This window comes from Lepidothrix coronata, unplaced genomic scaffold (assembly GCF_001604755.1).
Source record: "Lepidothrix coronata isolate B3197 unplaced genomic scaffold, Lepidothrix_coronata-1.0 Scaffold0, whole genome shotgun sequence".
Lineage (NCBI taxonomy): Eukaryota > Metazoa > Chordata > Aves > Passeriformes > Pipridae > Lepidothrix > Lepidothrix coronata.
This window is the reverse complement of record NW_016690180.1, coordinates 10,978,336-10,996,606: the sequence shown is the minus strand read 5'-3', so window position 1 is coordinate 10,996,606 and position 18,271 is coordinate 10,978,336. Positions and strand designations below refer to the sequence as shown.

The 18,271-nt window shown below is 37.6% G+C and overlaps 2 protein-coding genes across 7 annotated transcripts in view; both read left to right on the top strand.

Annotated features, from left to right (window-relative positions):
* Window positions 1–5,073, top strand: part of KLHL5 (kelch like family member 5) — a 61,589-nt gene extending 56,516 nt beyond the window's left edge. For all 5 annotated transcript variants that reach the window (XM_017805463.1, XM_017805454.1, XM_017805440.1 and 2 more), the window contains 2 exons: window positions 1,311–1,482; window positions 3,545–5,073. In XM_017805463.1, coding sequence (XP_017660952.1) covers window positions 1,311–1,482; window positions 3,545–3,601 — 229 coding nt within the window. In that variant the 3' untranslated portion in view covers window positions 3,602–5,073. The remainder of the gene's footprint in view (window positions 1–1,310; window positions 1,483–3,544) is intronic.
* Window positions 5,074–5,297: 224 nt separating this feature from the next.
* Window positions 5,298–18,271, top strand: part of WDR19 (WD repeat domain 19) — a 42,934-nt gene continuing 29,960 nt past the window's right edge. For both annotated transcript variants that reach the window (XM_017803835.1, XM_017803825.1), the window contains exons 1-11: window positions 5,298–5,349; window positions 6,836–6,927; window positions 7,011–7,076; window positions 9,814–9,939; window positions 11,658–11,773; window positions 12,321–12,436; window positions 13,716–13,796; window positions 14,059–14,171; window positions 15,486–15,659; window positions 16,814–16,884; window positions 18,038–18,210. In XM_017803835.1, the coding sequence (XP_017659324.1) occupies window positions 5,305–5,349; window positions 6,836–6,927; window positions 7,011–7,076; window positions 9,814–9,939; window positions 11,658–11,773; window positions 12,321–12,436; window positions 13,716–13,796; window positions 14,059–14,171; window positions 15,486–15,659; window positions 16,814–16,884; window positions 18,038–18,210 (1,173 nt within the window). In that variant the 5' untranslated portion in view covers window positions 5,298–5,304. The remainder of the gene's footprint in view (window positions 5,350–6,835; window positions 6,928–7,010; window positions 7,077–9,813; window positions 9,940–11,657; window positions 11,774–12,320; window positions 12,437–13,715; window positions 13,797–14,058; window positions 14,172–15,485; window positions 15,660–16,813; window positions 16,885–18,037; window positions 18,211–18,271) is intronic.

The following is an 18,271-nucleotide window of genomic DNA, read 5'->3' as shown; positions in this document are numbered from 1 at the left end:
GTTTGCATATACGAAGTTACATCTTAGCAAATACCAGATTTTTAGAGCAATACAGATAATTAGAAGCCCAAGAGAAATTAATAGGTCCTTGTATTTTTCTACATCAGTATTCTCTGAAACAAAGTTATAGAACACATGACTTAAGTAAATAGGAATCATCTTGTAATACATTTTGTCCTTGCTCTTTAAGAGGACCATCAACTTCATGGAACTAGTTTCTTTGAAAAATTACCACACTAAGCTTCTGAATATTTGTCTACCACTGTATTTGCAATAAAAGTTGTTTTTCTCAGATAAATAAAATTATTTATAAATTATAAAATAAATTGAAAAGTAATTTCTAGATGTAGCTTACTAATCCCCCTCTTCTATTTGCATATGTGCTTCAGGTAGTGTTTTTATGTTATGATTATGTAATACTTTGATTAGAGAACAGCAGGTAAAATTGTTGGAGCTCATTATATCTATGCTCTTCATGCAATAAAATTAAGACTAGTATACTCCAGACTTGCTTTTAGCAAGTGTGATCTAGATGACCTCTAAGCCAAATAAATATTTTCTTTGTATAGTTCTTTGGAGCCCTTCAGAGCTCTGTGATTAGATCACTTCTTCTGTAGGCATCTGTAATCTTAACATTATCTCTTTCAGTCAAGTTAAAGTATATTCCTTGACCTAAGCATATCATGAACTCTCCTATGTAGTTCTCAGTTTGACTTGTAAAGACTGTTGGTACTGTTCTAGAACCACATTTAATGTTTTTCATTAAACCATCTGCCATTTACTGTGCTGATGCATCTGATTTTAAAAGTGTTGTAAATTACCTTAAGGGTTTTGCATCTCACCCAGAATTTTTTCGAACTGTTTTGGGGGTTTGGGGGTGATATTTTTGAAAATTATAATCTTCCATGGCAAGTAACTCTCTTTAGTACCACACTGAATTTTAACAGCCTGTGCTTTGACATATAGTATTTATCATTTAAAGCCAGCACTTGCTCTACTACAGTGTAACAGCAGAACTATTTGTGCAATGATATGTTTAGACCGAAAAAATGTAGTAAGAGCAGCTGTATGTACATGTCTGCATTTATACATGGAAAGCAACACAAAGTAAATACTTAGACAGTACTGTGTTACCAAATGACTAAAGAAAAAGTCTCAAAGGGAGGGAATCTGAGGGGGAGAAGTCCATTGAAATTAACACCCAAATCTGTACTCTCCTGTTTTCTACTACCTTGACAGCATCAATTCCAGTACATTTTTCCTGTTGAGCTTTGGCAACAATTTTAGGCCTAACACAAATTATCTTTCAGGTATGATCCCAAAACAGATATGTGGACTGCTGTGGCCTCTATGAGCATTAGCAGAGATGCAGTGGGAGTATGTCTTCTTGGTGACAAGTTGTATGCTGTCGGAGGATATGATGGTCAAACATACCTTAATACAGTGGAGTCTTATGATCCCCAGACAAATGAATGGACACAGGTATAGTTTCTCATCAGATCATGCACTACTATTAATCTTGTTATTTCAAGTGTGCCTGTTTTTACAAGGAGAATTTAAATACTCCTTCTCTAAAAAGCACTTTCTTACTAGTCTGTTTTGAGTGTCTCTTTTTTCCCTTTGTGTACCCTCTTGAGATGACTTACCTCAAAAAGACAGTTGTTAACTTTTAATAAACTGCCTTCTTTCTTTGGCAAGAGTATAGCTATTTTCTTTGACAGTTTCAACTAGTTTTAAGAAAATGTATTGACATGTTCCCAAAACTGTCACAAAGGGTTCTGTTTACATGACTTCCCATTCTGAAGATAAATGATAAATGTAGATTAGTTTTAGCTCTACTGTGTCTCTCAGCAAGTTCATTGATTTCTTCAAGGTTTTGGTCATCTTTTCATAAATAATACCTTCCTAATGTGAATGCAATGTAAGTGTGTGCAACCTTCAGAAAGCCTTTTCCCATTTTTCTTTTTGCGGCTTTAAAAAAAATAATTCTTCAGTTCACGATCAGAAACCATTACTGTCTGTTCAAAGCTTGGTTACTTTTATATAGCTCCAGGAATGTGCCTCTCTGTTGGAAGAGCACACACAAGGACATCCTGAGCTGGCTGTCCTTTGGTGTCTAATGCCATTTGAGATACCTTAAGGCATCTACATCCACAGAAGGCTGACAGATACAGCACAGAATCTATGGGAGGCCAAGGCTCTCCTGGAGTCCAGTTGCAGACCAGAATGAATGTCCAGGGTCATCTGAAATAGCATCAGACACCACTATTTAGGCAGCTGAATTCTGACCACCTGAATATGCTGTCCCTGTAATAACCGCAGATTCTTAATGCAAAAAGAGAACTACATTGCCGTCTAGCAAAATCTCTGTAACACAGAAAACTCATCTGTCCATTTCCCCCCACTTCATACTGCTGCAAGATCTTAAAACACAAGTCATCAAGGAGGCTCATCAGATCTTGGGGCCTTCGCTGGTACCTGTGCTGGTGATGATAACCCTGTCATTGTTTGTCCCGCTAAAGAAAAAAACAAACAATGTACCAAAGGACAGAAACTGTGCTTCTCACCACTGCACCTAAACAAATCTCGCATGGTGTCTAGGTGGTGACCATCTGTATGTACCTGTGTATCCTTAGCCTTGACCCTCTATATCTCACTGAATACCATGATCCCAATATATAGGACAGTTTCAAACCCTTCCTAGAGGGTTTTGGAAATGTTTGTGTACCTTCCTTCTGTCTTGTTATGTCAGCAGTCTGACACTGCTTTAATCCACACACACTTCAGAAGAGGGTTGTGGAATTTTCTCAGATGAACTTTGCCAGAGCTACAGACAGCCTAGGACAAGTCTTTTGTTCCTGGGAAAAAAATAAATAAGGGAGTTGGCATAAACAGCCTTTTTTGTCTTCAGGATGATCTCTGTACTGCTTGGTGTGCTATTCACATGCACTGCAATATGATGAAGGTTAAAAGGGGAAGCCAAAGTGAGTGTTAGAAACTGCTGTCCTCTGTTCAAGTCCAGCAGAATCTCAGCAGAAAAAGATCTTGCCAGAAGCAACTTCTGTTTACAATTAAAGAATAAAGTCTGGGAAATTATTCTGATTTCAAGAACTCTTAACAGGATTTTGTCAAATACTCAAGTGAAAGGGAGAGGTTGCCCCTATCATTTTTGGCATTTTCTGTTTGTGACAAATGCATCGTTTTGCCAACCATTACTCAGTTGTCAGACTGTCTAGCTCAGGTGTCCAGTTTGTACTATGTCAAAGTTTCTTTTTCCTGTGATACTGAATAATTTAAATTATCAATAAGAATTGCTTGATGTTCTTGGGACTTGGTATTGCTTTCAGAGTGCTTCACTCTATTATATAAAATATCTTTACCTTTTCTGTGAGTTTGTATCCGAGTTTGGACCAATTTGTAAGTCACATTAACAGAGCATGGGTGATATTATCACTCTACTGCAGCTGTACAATTAGGGGAAGAAAATTACTTAAAGCTGACTGCATTTATCTCATGGATGGTTGCTTTGTTTTATTATTTACAGGTTGCACCACTGTGTTTAGGAAGAGCTGGAGCATGTGTTGTGACTGTAAAACTGTAAATTATTATCTCCATGAAGGTGACATTCTCCTGCACAGACTCAGACAATTCCTTTTTCCTCAAGCAAACTACCAGTGCACCAACACCAGCTGCAGGATACCTACCACAGCACAGTCTGAAGCTGATGGGAACGTGTTGTTCTTATGGACCAATATTAAGCACTTTTAAAAAAATTATCTTTGTTACTCATATGTTACAAGAATTCTATTTGTAAGAAAATCAGCTGCAACCTGCCAGTTGTCAGCAGAGGACTTGTGTTTAGGAAGCGCTAAGAAAATGAGTGAACTCACCATAATAATCAAATGTTACAGATCCAGGACCTTGATTTCCCTAAACAAGCAGAGGAATGATGCTATAAATTGATATACTTTGATATATTTGGGTCTATATCTGGGTGAAAATATAGGATTGGACCTCGTATATTTAATTTGCCTGTAATAAACACATTTGGCTATAGGTATCTGAGCGATTGCAACACAGGCTGACAAACCAATGCAAACTATTGTAAATGGCAGGCATAATGCCTGCCTTGGAAATGAAGTTGTGTATTTGGTGAATCTTTTGCACTTTTCATCATCATTCCTAGTTTAGCAAACTTTTTATTTAACCAAAGCCTTATTTTAAATGTTGTCTTATTATGCTAACAGAAACCTGCTATTTAATAATTTTTGACAGATATTTTTGACATCTAGTGTACTTTTTGGATTTTCAAAGTTTTTATGCAAGATGCAGAACGTCATACCTTTTTCTCTACTTTGATTCTTATATTTACTTTGCTATTTGTGTGAGTTATTCGAAGAATTCTAAAGTGTGATTAATAGTTAACCAATTTAAGTTTAATATTTGCACTTTGGAATTTTTGAAGCATTCCATTACATCTAGACTAAATACATTTTTACATGAGGCTTTGCACTACTTTGAAATGTATAATTTTATAAAATGAAGAAATTGTCTGTCTTTCCTGTAAGGTTATTTAAAAATTTAAAGGGCCTGATCTGCAAGATGCTTAGCTGCCACCACTTAAGCGTGTTCAGCATCTTACAGAAGCATGTGTGTGCCTCGAAGGACTGTATCAAATTAGTTACTGTATTTAACAATTACCTATTCTTTTCAGATACTTTGCAATTTGCCTTTCTCCAGCCCTATGCTGTTACACCAAATTGCTTTGAATGGTCTAAATGTTCTCGGGAGAAGCCTTTTTGTATTTGCTTTTCCGTGCCTTGTCTCTTATGTGTCCCAAACAGCACCGCGTGTGAAAAACGGGAAGATGTGAACTCACTGAATGGGGTTTTTGGTTGTTGTTGTTTTGGTTTTTTTTAAATTTGAAGTGTCCGATACCCGAAATCCTTTGTACATTTGTAATTTTAAACGTGTATTTTAACGCTCTCGACGAACTATTTATTGTTTTAAAAGAAATGAGTGAGACATTGCGATGGACGTTTCGCAGCTGGAATACAGCTGATCTCAAGAGGCTTTGTTGCTGGGTGTGTGTGTTTATTCCCTAGTTTAGAGCCGCTCTGTGTGCCCGCGCTCTGGAAACACCCACTTTCCCCTCAGTACTGCCCACACACGGTCCGACGGCCGCGGCCTCCGGGGGCCGGGCCGGGCCGGGCCGGGCCGGGCCGGGCTGGGCTCTGCCGCCCCCTCCGCCCGCTCCGCCCTCTCTGTCTCCAGGGCGACCGCGGCGCCGTGGGCGGGCGGCGCATGCGCGGTGCCGGCGCTGGGCCGGGCTCGGGGGCCGCGATGAAGGTGGGTCTGTCCGGCCGCCGTACCGGGGGGCCGGGGAGCCGCGGGGCGGGCGGCGGCCGGGGGGGTCCGATCGGGGGGTTGGAGGGGGGGGGGTGGGAGGGGAGGGAGGTGCGGCGAGAAGCGCCTGCCGCCAGCAAATGGGGGGCCTGACGTGCTTGCCTGCACTCCCGTATTTGTTTTCTTTCTCGTGGAATGGCTTAGGTTGGAAGAGAGCTCATCTAGTTCCAACCACCCTGCCATAGGCAGGAACATCTCCTGCTAGATCACGTTTCTCCAAGCCCCGTCCAACCTGATCTTGGACACTTGTATGGAAAGGGCATCCACAGCCTCCCTGGGCAGTCCATTCCAGTGCCTCACCACACTCACAGCAAACAACTTCCTCCTAATATCTGATCTAAAACTCCTTCAGTTTGAAGCCATTCCCCCTTGTCCTGTCACTACATGCCCTTGTAAACAGTATCTGTCCATCTTTCTTGTAGGCTCCACTCAAGTACTGGGAGGCCACAATTAGGTCACCCCGCAGCCTTCTCCGGGCTGAACAGTCCCAGTTCTCTCAGCGTTTCCTCACAAGAGAGGGGCTCCATCCTTCCAGTCACCTTGGTGGCCCTCCTCTGGACTCTTACAAATTTTTTTCCAAATCAGACATAACTGTCCAATGTCATTTGTACTTGTGGCATGTGGTGGTTGTATTCTTGCGCTTCTTGTGAGTAAAATGCAAATTCAGTGTGAAGAATGCCTCCATTTACATTCATCCAAAAGAAGGGAAGAAAACTTTTGCAAAGGCTTGAGCAAGCCTTGCAAACAGGTGGACACCAGGTGGACACCGCGTGTTTGTGTTTATCTGATCATGTGGGAGAGGTATAAGTCAGGATAACAAGCTGTGAAACAAAGTTGTGGGCTTTGTCTTACACCCAGGTTACAGAAAAATCTGTACAGGTATTGTGAAAGGAAAAGGAAGTTCAGAAACTTTCTCAGTTGAAAGTCAGAATCTTTTTTTACAGTAGGTTGCTTTAAGGTCTTTGCTTTTCAGACCCAACAGTTCAGAGTAACAAAATGGTTATCTGTCTTTAAAAGATTAAATGTTGATCCTTCTGTGTTTTACAAACTAAGGATGCTGTCTGGTCCCAGACTTCTCCATGAAATTTGGAAAACTGCTACCTTTCCGGTCTTTGAAATGGAACGGGAGAGTCTCATGCAATTTTTTAATTCCTGTAACTAAGAGAAAAAATATTAGTTGTGATAGAGTTCTTAATGCAGACACCCATTATCAGAAATTTCAGTTTTTTCCACTCAAACCAAAAGATTTATTATGTGGAATGTTGTTACTTTGGTGCATTAGAATCACGCAGAATTTGTGTTTGGATTGGTTTGAGGTTTTTTTACCTCCACAGTACTCAGTTTCTAACATGTTAGAAAATTGTATTACTGTTACATGCTTATGATTTTAAGATGTATAATTTCCCATATATGTTTTTTTTTCCCCCAGCAAGTATTCAGTCTGTATGAAAAAGCTTGGTCTGGTTCCCCTGTGCAGTTTGCTTGGCAGAAAACTTTAGGAAATTTCCTTGCTGTAACAGGGTAAGATTGCAAGTATTTATTGTGTTTGTCCATAGAAATTAGCGATCAAGAAGGGATTTATTCTGTATATTAATCTTTTGTAGAGGTGATCGTGCTGTGAAAATTTTTGATCGTCATGGTCAGAAGAGAAATGAAATCAGCCTACCAGGGTAGGTACTAAGATGGGTTTAAATTAGGTTTTTTGGTTTTTTCTTTAAAAATGCTTATCTTCTGGTGAGGTACGGGGACAATGTGAGAACTTTTTAGGAAGAGATATATTTTGGGTGAACATACCTGGAAAATAAGACAAACTGAGCATGTATGGAATCTGAGGCAGTAAAAGCTGAAGTCGTAGTAAGCTATCAAGAATAGTAAAAAAATATATTCTCCTACCCAAAGGAGTCCTTATTAGTAATAAACTCAATCTGTATCATTATATTTGGAAGGATCATAATGAGGTTGTATACAATATATCCTCATCACGCTGACTGCGACTGCATTCTTGCTATTTTCAATTTTCTAACAATTTGTTATCGTAGCTTTACTGAGGAAAGATGCCCTTTTGGTTTAGTGTTTCTGTTTATATCACTGCCGTAATGTATGCATTGGCATTTTTGCTTTAGATGGAGAGGATACTCCTGAAGTGAGTCTCCTTTTTTTCCTGCTTGTCATACTTTGGTTCATGTCAGCGAGTGGTGTAGGAGTATAGAAACTGGATTTTTTTCAAACGAAATTTAGAAAATTGTGTACTTTGGAAGATGCATCTAAGTTCTTAAAAGGCAGTCAGACCGTAGAAACAGGCAAGATGTGACCCAGAGGAAACCTCCCTGGGTGAAAACAGTGTGACATTGGGTCATCGTACCATTTTGCTCAATAAAGATACTTGCATTGGGCTCCATTAGTACCTGATGTAGCAATAGTTTTCATTTGTGTACTGCTCATTTCTTCTTAGTATTTCACCTACTTTTATTTCTAACAACCTGATTAATTTTGATTAAGGTAGAGCCCTTAGTCCAGGTGAAACTCCCACTACAGCTTTTAATCTGAAGCCTGTAGTCTAAAGTCTAACTTCAGTTTTCAGAACTCCACTTGCATATCCCTGTGTCATTGGTAGATATGAGCTAGATTCACTTAGCTCCCTGAGAAGTCTAGAAATCCAGTTTTTGCAGTTCACAGTGGTTGACACGTTGCACCAAACCAAGAGATGCAATTCTCATTGTCTTCACCAGACTCACTTGTAACTCACATCTTGCTGTTTGGGTCAGGAGCCATTCATAATGTGGACTGTGTCAGTCTCTTTTGCTTGGTAATATCGATAGCCCAGCCTATTCTGTGCTGTATTTTGCACCATGTATGATAAGTGCTCATTCGCTCCAGAAGACTGCCAAAAGTGAGGAAAGCTGTGTGGAATCAGAGTTGAACTCTGGGAAGAGTTTATGTTGGACTGGGAATCCTCTGCTGTCGTGTGGGTTGGTGAGGGTGGTGTGAAGGTGCGTCTACCTTACTGATGGACACTGATAGCACCACGTTATCGATGGACAGATGTGAGCCTTTCCTTGAGGGAAGCATAACATCAAAACCACTTTTATAATAGTGTTATGTTCTCATGGTGAGGGAAAGAGTAGAAGAAACTTGTATAATAACCACATCTCGTAAAGGCTTTTTGAAATAATTAACATCTGCTTATAGTAGATTGGATAGTGTTGACTTTTTGAGGCCTGCCAGGAAATCTTCTACCTGTGTTAGGTAGTTCTTTTGAATTATTGTTTCCAACCTTTTGCTGTGATTGAAGAATAAATTCTCTTTGCTACTACTGGAATAAATTTCAATTTTTGTGATATGCAGCTTAAACAGAAATAAGTGTGCTTACATGGAGGTTCTCCTGTCAGGCCAAACTTTGCTTCTTTATTTGTTGGTTAACTGTTAACCAATTGCAATTAACTGCTAGACCTCTCCTTACATAAGAATGGATTTCAGAATGTCAAGTATTCTCTGCTGTACTTATTGATGTTACAAGCCTCTCACCATTATGTTGATAGAATTTGTTTTGTTTCCTGCTTACCAATTTGCATTTTCCCCTATTTTTTTCTTTTTTGTCTTTGTTCCTGCTCATGATGTTGTGATTGGCTGTTAGGTATTCAGGAGTATATTTAGGGAATAGACTGTACTCTTTCTCTGGAATAAACTGCTGAAATTTTAAAAAGAAAGATAGGAGAACCTGGAACTGAAGACTTACTAAATTCATTTATAGCAGTGTGTGTTTCTGTAGGACACTTTTGAAACTGCTTGCAGCAGGAGTTTTCGTTTGAATGGTAGTGAGTGTGAAATTTTTCATAGAGCTACCCTTTTAACCTGAAACTTTCAACTTACTTATATAGAAAGAGTGGTGTCAGGTGACATAGGTTCTTGGTCTGCAGCATATGTGCTTTAAATACATGTTGTGAACAACACTGTTTTCAATTCAGCAGAGACTTACGGGTAAGTCTGCTCTCCTCTTCATTATAGGAGCTATTTGCAAGTAGAGATTTTTCCTGCTTCTGCATAGATTTCTTGTCTAAGTTCATTAGGCTTCTTGAGAAAAATAATCCCAACTCTGAATAGCCTCTAATGAACTAGAACCTTGCAGGGGATTTTCACTGTCTCTTGAAAATCAAGGTGCCAGTAGTTCAAGTACTAGAAGGTAGCAGTCTCTCTTTTATGACCTTCCTTTCAGCCTCTGTCATTTCAATGAGATTTGAGTAAGGGTGTGGTTGCTATAGAAGTACAGTTTACAGATAAATCTGCGATCTGTTGTGGGTTTGCATGGAAGAAAAAAGGAAGAACAGGGAGTTCAGCTGCATAGTTCTGGCTGTTTCTGTACTCTTACAAACATATTTTAACATTATTAGTGATTTCTCTTTTCTTCAGTAACTGTGTTGCTATGGACTGGGATAAGGATGGAGATACTTTAGCAATAGTCACAGACAAATCTAGCGCCATATTTCTGTGGGATGCGATCACAAACAAAACAAGCCAAGTAGACAGTGGCATGAGGTAAGAAATTTTTTTTAACATGTTTTTTTTAACATCTTTTTTTAGATACTGGGAGCACTGTGACTTGTTGATGTGGAGGATATATTGCAAGATCATTTTTTACTGGAGTCCGCATAGTACATATACTGTTAAAATAATATGCTACAGTTTGTTGCTAAAGTATTTTTTATAAGAGTTGCTGGTTTTGAAGTGTTTGTTGTGGGAGGAGATTTTAGTGTTTATAGGGATTTTGTTTCTTTCTTGAGTGTCAGCAGTGCCAAAGTCTCTAGAGAGCTTTTCTTCAATGTTTCACTTTGTGGTAGCAACTCACTGGCTACACTTTCTCTTTAGTATTTCACATTCCTTAAAGGGAACTTAAAAGTAAAGAAGTGATTTCAGTAGTGCTAGGATTTTTTCCTCTTTGATTTGTAAGGGAACTAAAACATTATTCACAAAGCCATATTCACTGGTTTAGGACGGGAGGAGATATCTAAGGCGACCCTACTCTGAGGTTCAAAGCCTTACCTTTATGAATTTGGCCACAGACTTTAAACTCTTCTGAGGTCTGCATAACAATCAAGCATTGGGTTAATGAATGAACTTGGTTTAACAATTAAACTTTTGGCTTCCTTGAATCTATTCCACCAAATTCTTGCATTCTACATAAACATTCTGTCTGTAAGAAAGAGAGTGGAAGCAAATCTGTCCTATGTTAAGATGGATATACATGTTATACTGTGTGAATGAACAGATCATATTGTACCTCCTTTTCATGTGTGAACAAATACTTTGGGGGGAAGAGTAACTTGCTAGTATGCAAGCAAAAAAGAACATAGAAGGTACTTAGCAGAATGGAGTATGCAGTAATTGCAGTTCCTTCATGATCTTTCTCTCTAATATTAGAGGTAAATTTCTTACTGGAGGCAGTCTTGCTAGAAAAGTATATCTCAGTTTGAGTCCTTAATGCTTCTTTTGTCACAGTGTTATTGTTCAAGCAGAATAAGCACTAAGACGTATAAAGGGTGGGATAATCGGGCTTTTCTTGTATCCTTCCCTTTCTGAAATTAGAGAAGCACAAACAAAATCCCTCATATGCAAATCAAATATATATTGGAGATCATTTTGCATGTCAATATCTGAAATTTGTTTCAAACTGCTATTGTATGCTTACAGTAAAATTTAAAAAGATGGGAGGGACTGCACTAATTAGAAAATTCTGATTGAATTTTTTTTTTTGCTTGAGGCTTTTTTCTTTTTAACATTATGTATAGTAACTGTCTGTATAGCCTTAAATATACATCAAAACAGGCCTTGCTGTATCTGAAACTTCAAGTTAAAATGGATCTTTCTAGCTTCCTTATTGCAGTGACTAGAACGAGACCTATTCACTTTTGAGTCGAAGTACAAAAAAAATACAAAAAGTGACTGGAAAGTTTCACGTACAATCATGGAATCTTTGAGTAAAGCTGTGTATTTGGCCAAATTACCTATCAAAAACTGCTGATGTTTTTAGACACATTTCTGTTTGTACAAGTCATGTTACATCACCTCATACAACTTTTTAATACTTTTACTGTTTTGTATGTACTGATATTTGTAGAGAACATTTGCTTAATTTAAAAATTCTTCTTGATCTGTGTGATTTCATAGAATTGCAAAGCAAATATGCAAAATGTTTTCATATCTAAGCACATGAAAGGAATCTTTATAATAAAAAGTAAAAATTGTCTTTATTTCAGGGATGCAATGTCTTTCTTGTTATGGTCTCGAGTTGGAACTTTACTTGCTGTTGGAACAACAAAAGGAAACTTACTTATATATAACCATCAGACTTCTCGCAAGATTTCTGTTCTTGGTATGCATTTGTTTGAAACTAATCTTACTCATGTGAAAGTGTAATTTTGCTAATATGCTTAGATTCCTTTTTAGTTCTCTATATGTACATGCTAGAAAAAAATGTGCGTATACTCAACTTGCACCTTCTGGTTTGTTTTACTTAGCAGAGTATTTTTACAGTGTAGAGTGTAGTAAGTAATATATATATTTATATATATATATTACTGTCTCATGGGAAACTTGTGTTATCTTTTCTGCAAAGGATTTGTGTGGTTGTTCTTGTTGCTAAGTTACTCTTTCTTACATGCTTGAAGTACCTTTGGGCATAAAGGCTGAGGATATAACAGTCCCCAGAAATTCCGTGCAAAGAAATGGAAGAACAGGGGCTGTGCCATTTCCTGTAAGGTCAAAAGACTTCCATCTGGGAGCAGAAGATTTTAAAAAAAAGGCTCTTGAATTTGTAGTTGCTCTGACAAGTTGTTTCACATTCTGAGAATCTGTGAGTGGCCAAACGGAGTATATTTCCATCACAGATTTTTTTTTTGTGGTTGTGTTCATTTTTCAAGGTAAACACACTAAGAAGATTACTTGTGGCTGTTGGAGTACTGAAAACCTCCTGGCTCTAGGTGGTGAAGACAAAATGATTACTATAAGCAATCAGGAAGGGGATACTATAAGACAGGTAGTATTTCTAACCCGTATTTGATTTTAAGGCATACTCCTTGTTCCCAAGAAAGCTGGGGCCTGTGGGATCTTGTGCCTTTTGAATCCCACTGCTTTCAAGGACAAGGAGCCTTTGGGAAACCTCATGTAGGATGAGGGCATATCTAAGAATCTGAGCCTCTGTGTTATGCAATGTGATTTATGATATTAGAGTCTTTGCAATTCTGTTGTGGTCCTGCCTAAATACACTTCTCTCATCCTTTGTATCTGTTCTAAGAGGATCCCATGAGTGCAGCCTTAGTTTGACTTCCCCAGTAACAGCATAGAAGAGCTCTGATGTGACTCTTCATAACATCTTTAGGAAGTACTTTTAGTGTTGGTTTTGCTTTAGAGTGGTTTAACAAAGATCTTGGCTCTGATGTGCAAGGATTATTCCTAGGCTAGACCTCTGTTTCTTTGTTGAGAGCTTTGATTCCGATGCTTTCTCCAAGTACACTCAAATCCTCAAGTTAAGAATTCTGTTTGTTTACATACATCACAGTCCTTCCAAGCAATGACAGTTGCTACCTAATGTGCAAATGATTATAATTCATTATTTTTACTTTAATGAACAGTGTTTTCACTAAAAATTTTCAAAGCACAAATCTTTTGTAGTTTATTTCATATGCTTCCTTCATTGTGTCTGAAGACCACAACTGGAGAAGAATACCCTAATAAATTTATTAGGGTGTGCCTGTGCTTTAAATTATCAGACTTAGGGAGTAGAAGCAGTGTAGCTGAGATGGCAGAGATCTAAGCAAGGCTTGTTTGTTAGGTTTTGACTACAAAAGCAACTAGACTGCTATCACTTGCTAAACTTAGATCAGGTATGCCCATTTTAAAATACATTGTAAATATTTAACTTGTATGCCTTATTCTTGGTCTTCCTTCTTTGAATTGGCATCAGACTGACCTTTTTTATACTGCTTCAGTTAGTACTGTCTGTGTAATATCATCATGCAAGTCTTCTTCCTCATCTGGATCTTTCCTTCTCTGTCTGAATTCGTGTATCTAACTGTTGCATAACTGTGTTTCCTAGATATTTTTTCAGTATATTCTATGCTAACATGTCATTATGATCCAAACTGAGGTCGTGTTTTCTCCAACATTTTTTTGTTTGTTTTGGTACTAAATGCAATGACAACTTTATCTGTCTGTCTTTATCACTATATTGTAAAGGGTAGTAATAATGCAGTTATTTATCATCAGTATTTGCTACATTAACTGTTGATTTCTCAATCTGAAATTCTTTCTTGCAGACCTCGGTGAGCTCAGATCCCAGTGATATGCAGTTCTCAGTTATGAAGACTGACGAAAGAATATCAACCAGGGAAAGCACAGTAAGAAGTCACTGCAAAATACTATAGTTCAAGTGAGAGTAATCTACCTCCATGTGACCTGCTTCCTTTTCCTTCGAGGAAATGGAGCTGATTTAATGCTTTAGGGAAAATTCTTGAATTGATAAAGACTCAGAATTCAGATCCATAGAATTCTTAAGGATTATTTGAAGTCCTAAATCTCATCTTTTAGTGAAGAAATAGGGCCTTATTTTAAAGTGATGCCATTCTTACCAAGTTAATTTTTCTTTTCATTCATTGGCAGGTAAGTGTAGTGGTTGGCAAGAAGACTCTCTTTCTTTTTAATTTGAATGATCCTGATAACCCGATTGATCTGAAATTTCAGCAGCCTTACGGCAGTATTGTAGCCTACAAATGGTGAGCAGAACTTTCTTAATTAAGCATTGTGGTATTAACAAGCTGCATATTTTCCAAGTACTTCTGATAAATGCTGGAAACTCGATCATCTATCCTTTGCTCACACTGGATTTTTCCTGGATGTTTTGTAGCCTTTCTAGTAATTCTTTTCCAAACACAAAGTAGTCTACATTTTGTAATTGTTCTACCTGATGATTCAATGGCTATAAAAGCAGTATTTTCAGATGGAATCACAGTTGGTGTGCTCAAAACACTATTAGAACATTAATATGTTCCTGTCCTGACAGAAGATTAAACTGAAGGGTTTATGTGTTGTTTTCTGTTTGGATGAGTAAATGATGAAAGAACTAGGGATGGAGTTTCATCCTTCAGCTAGTTTGTTGGTTTGCAAAGTTGTGCAAAGTTCTTATAGACTCCCTGCTGTGCAATACCATTGGTAGTGTTCCTATGAAGAAAACCTAAGCTAAAAGTTTCAACTCTGTACCAAGAACTGGTGTACCAAAACTCTGGTGTTTCTATGTCTTTGAATCATTGCAGCTTGTCTTTTAATACCTGTTCATTAATGTGGAATTGACATTCCTTTACACTATAACCGTAAGAAAACCTGTAGTGATATCCTTCTTAGTTTGTGGCCACATATGTAACAAGGCATACCTGAACTGTGTACCTTGCAGTGATTTTTCTTGCAATTAAGCTGATGAGATATCATTTTAATTCATCCTTACATGCTGTAACTATTTCTGCCTTAACCTCGTTATTTCTGCTTGACACTATGAAAAGTAAACAGACCATTTACAAATGCACACCAGCGCGCTTTTAGCAGATGTGGGTAGAGCTCTTCCCAAATCTTCGTTCCCGAAGCCTAGCCATGATGATGATGATGATGATGAAGGGCAGAGTGACTGGCATTATTGGTTTTACATGGCTTTGATGGGACCAAATTGGCCAGAACCTTGAAAGGAAAGTTGCCATCTTCTGGCATGCTTATTCCAATGAAGATACCTGAAATCTTTCTCCTGGTATCACTGCCATGTTTGCAGCATGCTGAAAGTGAAGTGGCATTTTAAAATGCAGGAAAGATGACTTATGAATGAACTCTAGGCACAAACATGGTTTTATCCTTTAAGAACCTTTGGTAATTTTTTCCCTTAACCTATTTTATACTATATTGTTTTATGTTATATATATAAATTCCCATAAATTGCTTATGTTTCCTGTTACAGGGAGGCACTGACAATTACTCCAGCAGTCTGAAAGAAAAATTATTTTGTGTATTGCATTAATAGATCTCTTAATTGTTGTTTTTTGTAACAGGTATGGTGATGGCTACATTATGATTGGTTTCTCACGGGGGTGCTTTGTAGTCATTTCTACACACATCCGTGAGATAGGTCAAGAAATCTTTCAAGCTCACAATCATAAGGATAATCTAAGCAGCATTGCTATATCCCAGTCATTAAACAAAGCTGCATCATGTGGAGACAATTGGTAAGTGGTAGTTTTATACATAAGGAATGAATGCATCTCCCACAGGTGTAGCTCTCAGGCATTAAAGCTGTGCTTCCTAAGGCTCCAAGGCTCCTTAAGAAGTGAGTGGAAAGAAGATGAGATTAATTACTCTGTGGAGCTGCTGCTCTGCCTAGAGTTAGAAGCTCATATTGACAAAAATCCCTGCAATTGTAATTAACTTTATTGTAATTAATTGTAAACAAAACAATTCATTGAACTTTAGTATAGATTATTCCTTTCTATTCTTTCTTTTTCTATTATGTTATTGACTACAAAAAAGTGCAAATTTCTTTACTATGATTTATTGATTGAACATAAACATCTGCTTAATGATAGGAGAACAGTTAATTTAAAACTGTACTGAGTATGCTTGTATCCTGTATCCTGATATCCTCCTCCCTGGTGTTTGGTCTTACCTCCAATCTAGACAAAACTCTAAAAGTGTAAGCAATTAAGGAAAAAATAATTAAAGAGACTGGAGTTCTGCCAAAATGTGTTGTGCATATGATAGAATAGCTTCTTTAGTGCCTCATCTACTGCTCCCTGATTCTGTGATACCTGAATTCTTCAGCAAAAGAGGAACTAAGTGATTGTAGGAGTCAGACCATTCTCTCTGTCCTCAGCTCTGTGTAGGACTGACTGCTGATTTATGGCACTTGCACATCAAGAGTGGTGTAACTATGAGCAAAGCATGGTGCAACTTCAAGAACTTCACCTATTATAAAATAAGGATTATTTCTTTAGGGGCTGTTTAACATACATTGAGTGACATGACAGAACAAATAAACTCTCACTCTGTCCCTTTTTATGTGAAGCAGGATTGAAAGCTATTTTTTTGCATCTTGTGTTTCAAGCACTGTTGATCACTAATGTGTTTTTAAACTAGCATGTACTGTAACATGTCAAAAGGGAATAACTGTGTTTCCCAACCCTGAGTTCTTTCAAATTGGGTTTGTGTCTTTTCCTCAAATTTTAGTTCTCCAAGCAAATATTTTTGTACAGTGATATAGTGATATGGTATTTAGAGTGATGGATAACTGAGTATGTGTTGCTCTTTAGGAAATGGAAGGCATTTTGTGTTTATGGTCAATGAGATTTAGATGGGTGAGAATGACTTTTTATTTTTGTTTTAGCATTAAAATCCATGATCTGTCAGATCTGAGAGAAATGTATGCCATAATAAACTTGGATGATGAAAACAAAGGTATGTTAACATTCTCCATGAAGAGAGAAATTTTTACAAATTAAGTATACTGGAATTTTCATGGTGTCTCCGTTTTTGTGATTGAAAGTACTGCTGTTGGGAAAACTGTGTAAATATAGAATTTATCAAAAATTCCTTCTCTCTCAAGTTGTAATTATTAAGTGACCAGTAGCAAAATGGGAGCATATTTTGACTGTTTAAAGGATAGAGAATTACAGCTCTTAGAATATTTGATCAATTAGTGTCATGTGGGTTTGAATCTGTAATAGAGGATATTCAGATTATTAAAATAATACACTTAACCGGTTTCCTCTTCTTTCCATGATTTTTGGTGGGGTTTTTTTTGTGCTTTTCAGCATTTCTTGTACTGACATATGGTACTTTATCTATTTTCATCCTGATATATAGGATTTGTGTCTGTGGCTTCCAGAACAGTGTTACAAAACTATTTTCTTTAGTAATGAGTTACCAGCATTGTCTCCTCATGTAGTATTTGTAAATGCTTTATTTATTGTCAAGTTGCTGGTTGCCCCCAGAATTTTATTTCTAAGAACCTTCCCTCCTTTTTCATTTTTTTCCCAGAAATTTAGGATATTGTCAGCATAATGTTTTCGCCTGTCTCCTTGGAATATTGGTATTAGTCAGTTAAAATATGAATAGGAATTTCCAGGCACTGAGGACCAAACACTGTTTCTGTGTTTAGTACTTACTAAGTTGGTGATAAGGGAAATAAGATTGAATTCTGCTCAGCTGCTTCCAGTATTATGTTTCACTTTGAATGTGCTGAATAAACTGTCAGTGTTGGAAAACAGGGAAAGAGGTGATCAGTTTTGTAACAGATACACAATCTGGTCTAGTGGAAATTGGGTTGTACCTAGATGGTCTTTAAGGTCCCTTCCAACTCAAACCGTTCTGTGATTCTGTGAAGACTTCACTCTCAGCAAAATGCTATATTAGTAAATTCTGTGTTTGGTTTGACTGATTCCAGTTAATCTTGGAATTATATTAATTGGTTATATTTAAATACATTAGTACCTATATTGCTATATATTAATTCCTACCATTTTCACATTTTAAAGCAAAATAATTATATCTTGGTTTCAGTAGTTAAAGAAAGGATCTTTTTTTTTACAAAAACTTGTGAATGTTTTAGGTGTAGATCAGCTGGCTTGGACAGATGATGGACAGTTGTTGGCAGTATCTACACGGAGAGGATCCCTTCATGTTTTCTTGACAAAACTTCCAATCCTTGGAGATGCTTGCAGTACACGGATTGCATACCTTACTTCTCTTCTAGAAGTTACCGTAGCCAATCATGTGGAGAGAGTATGATAACCTCTTTCTTTTAAACTTCATGTAGATATAAATAAAGTAAGTATTAAAAGTG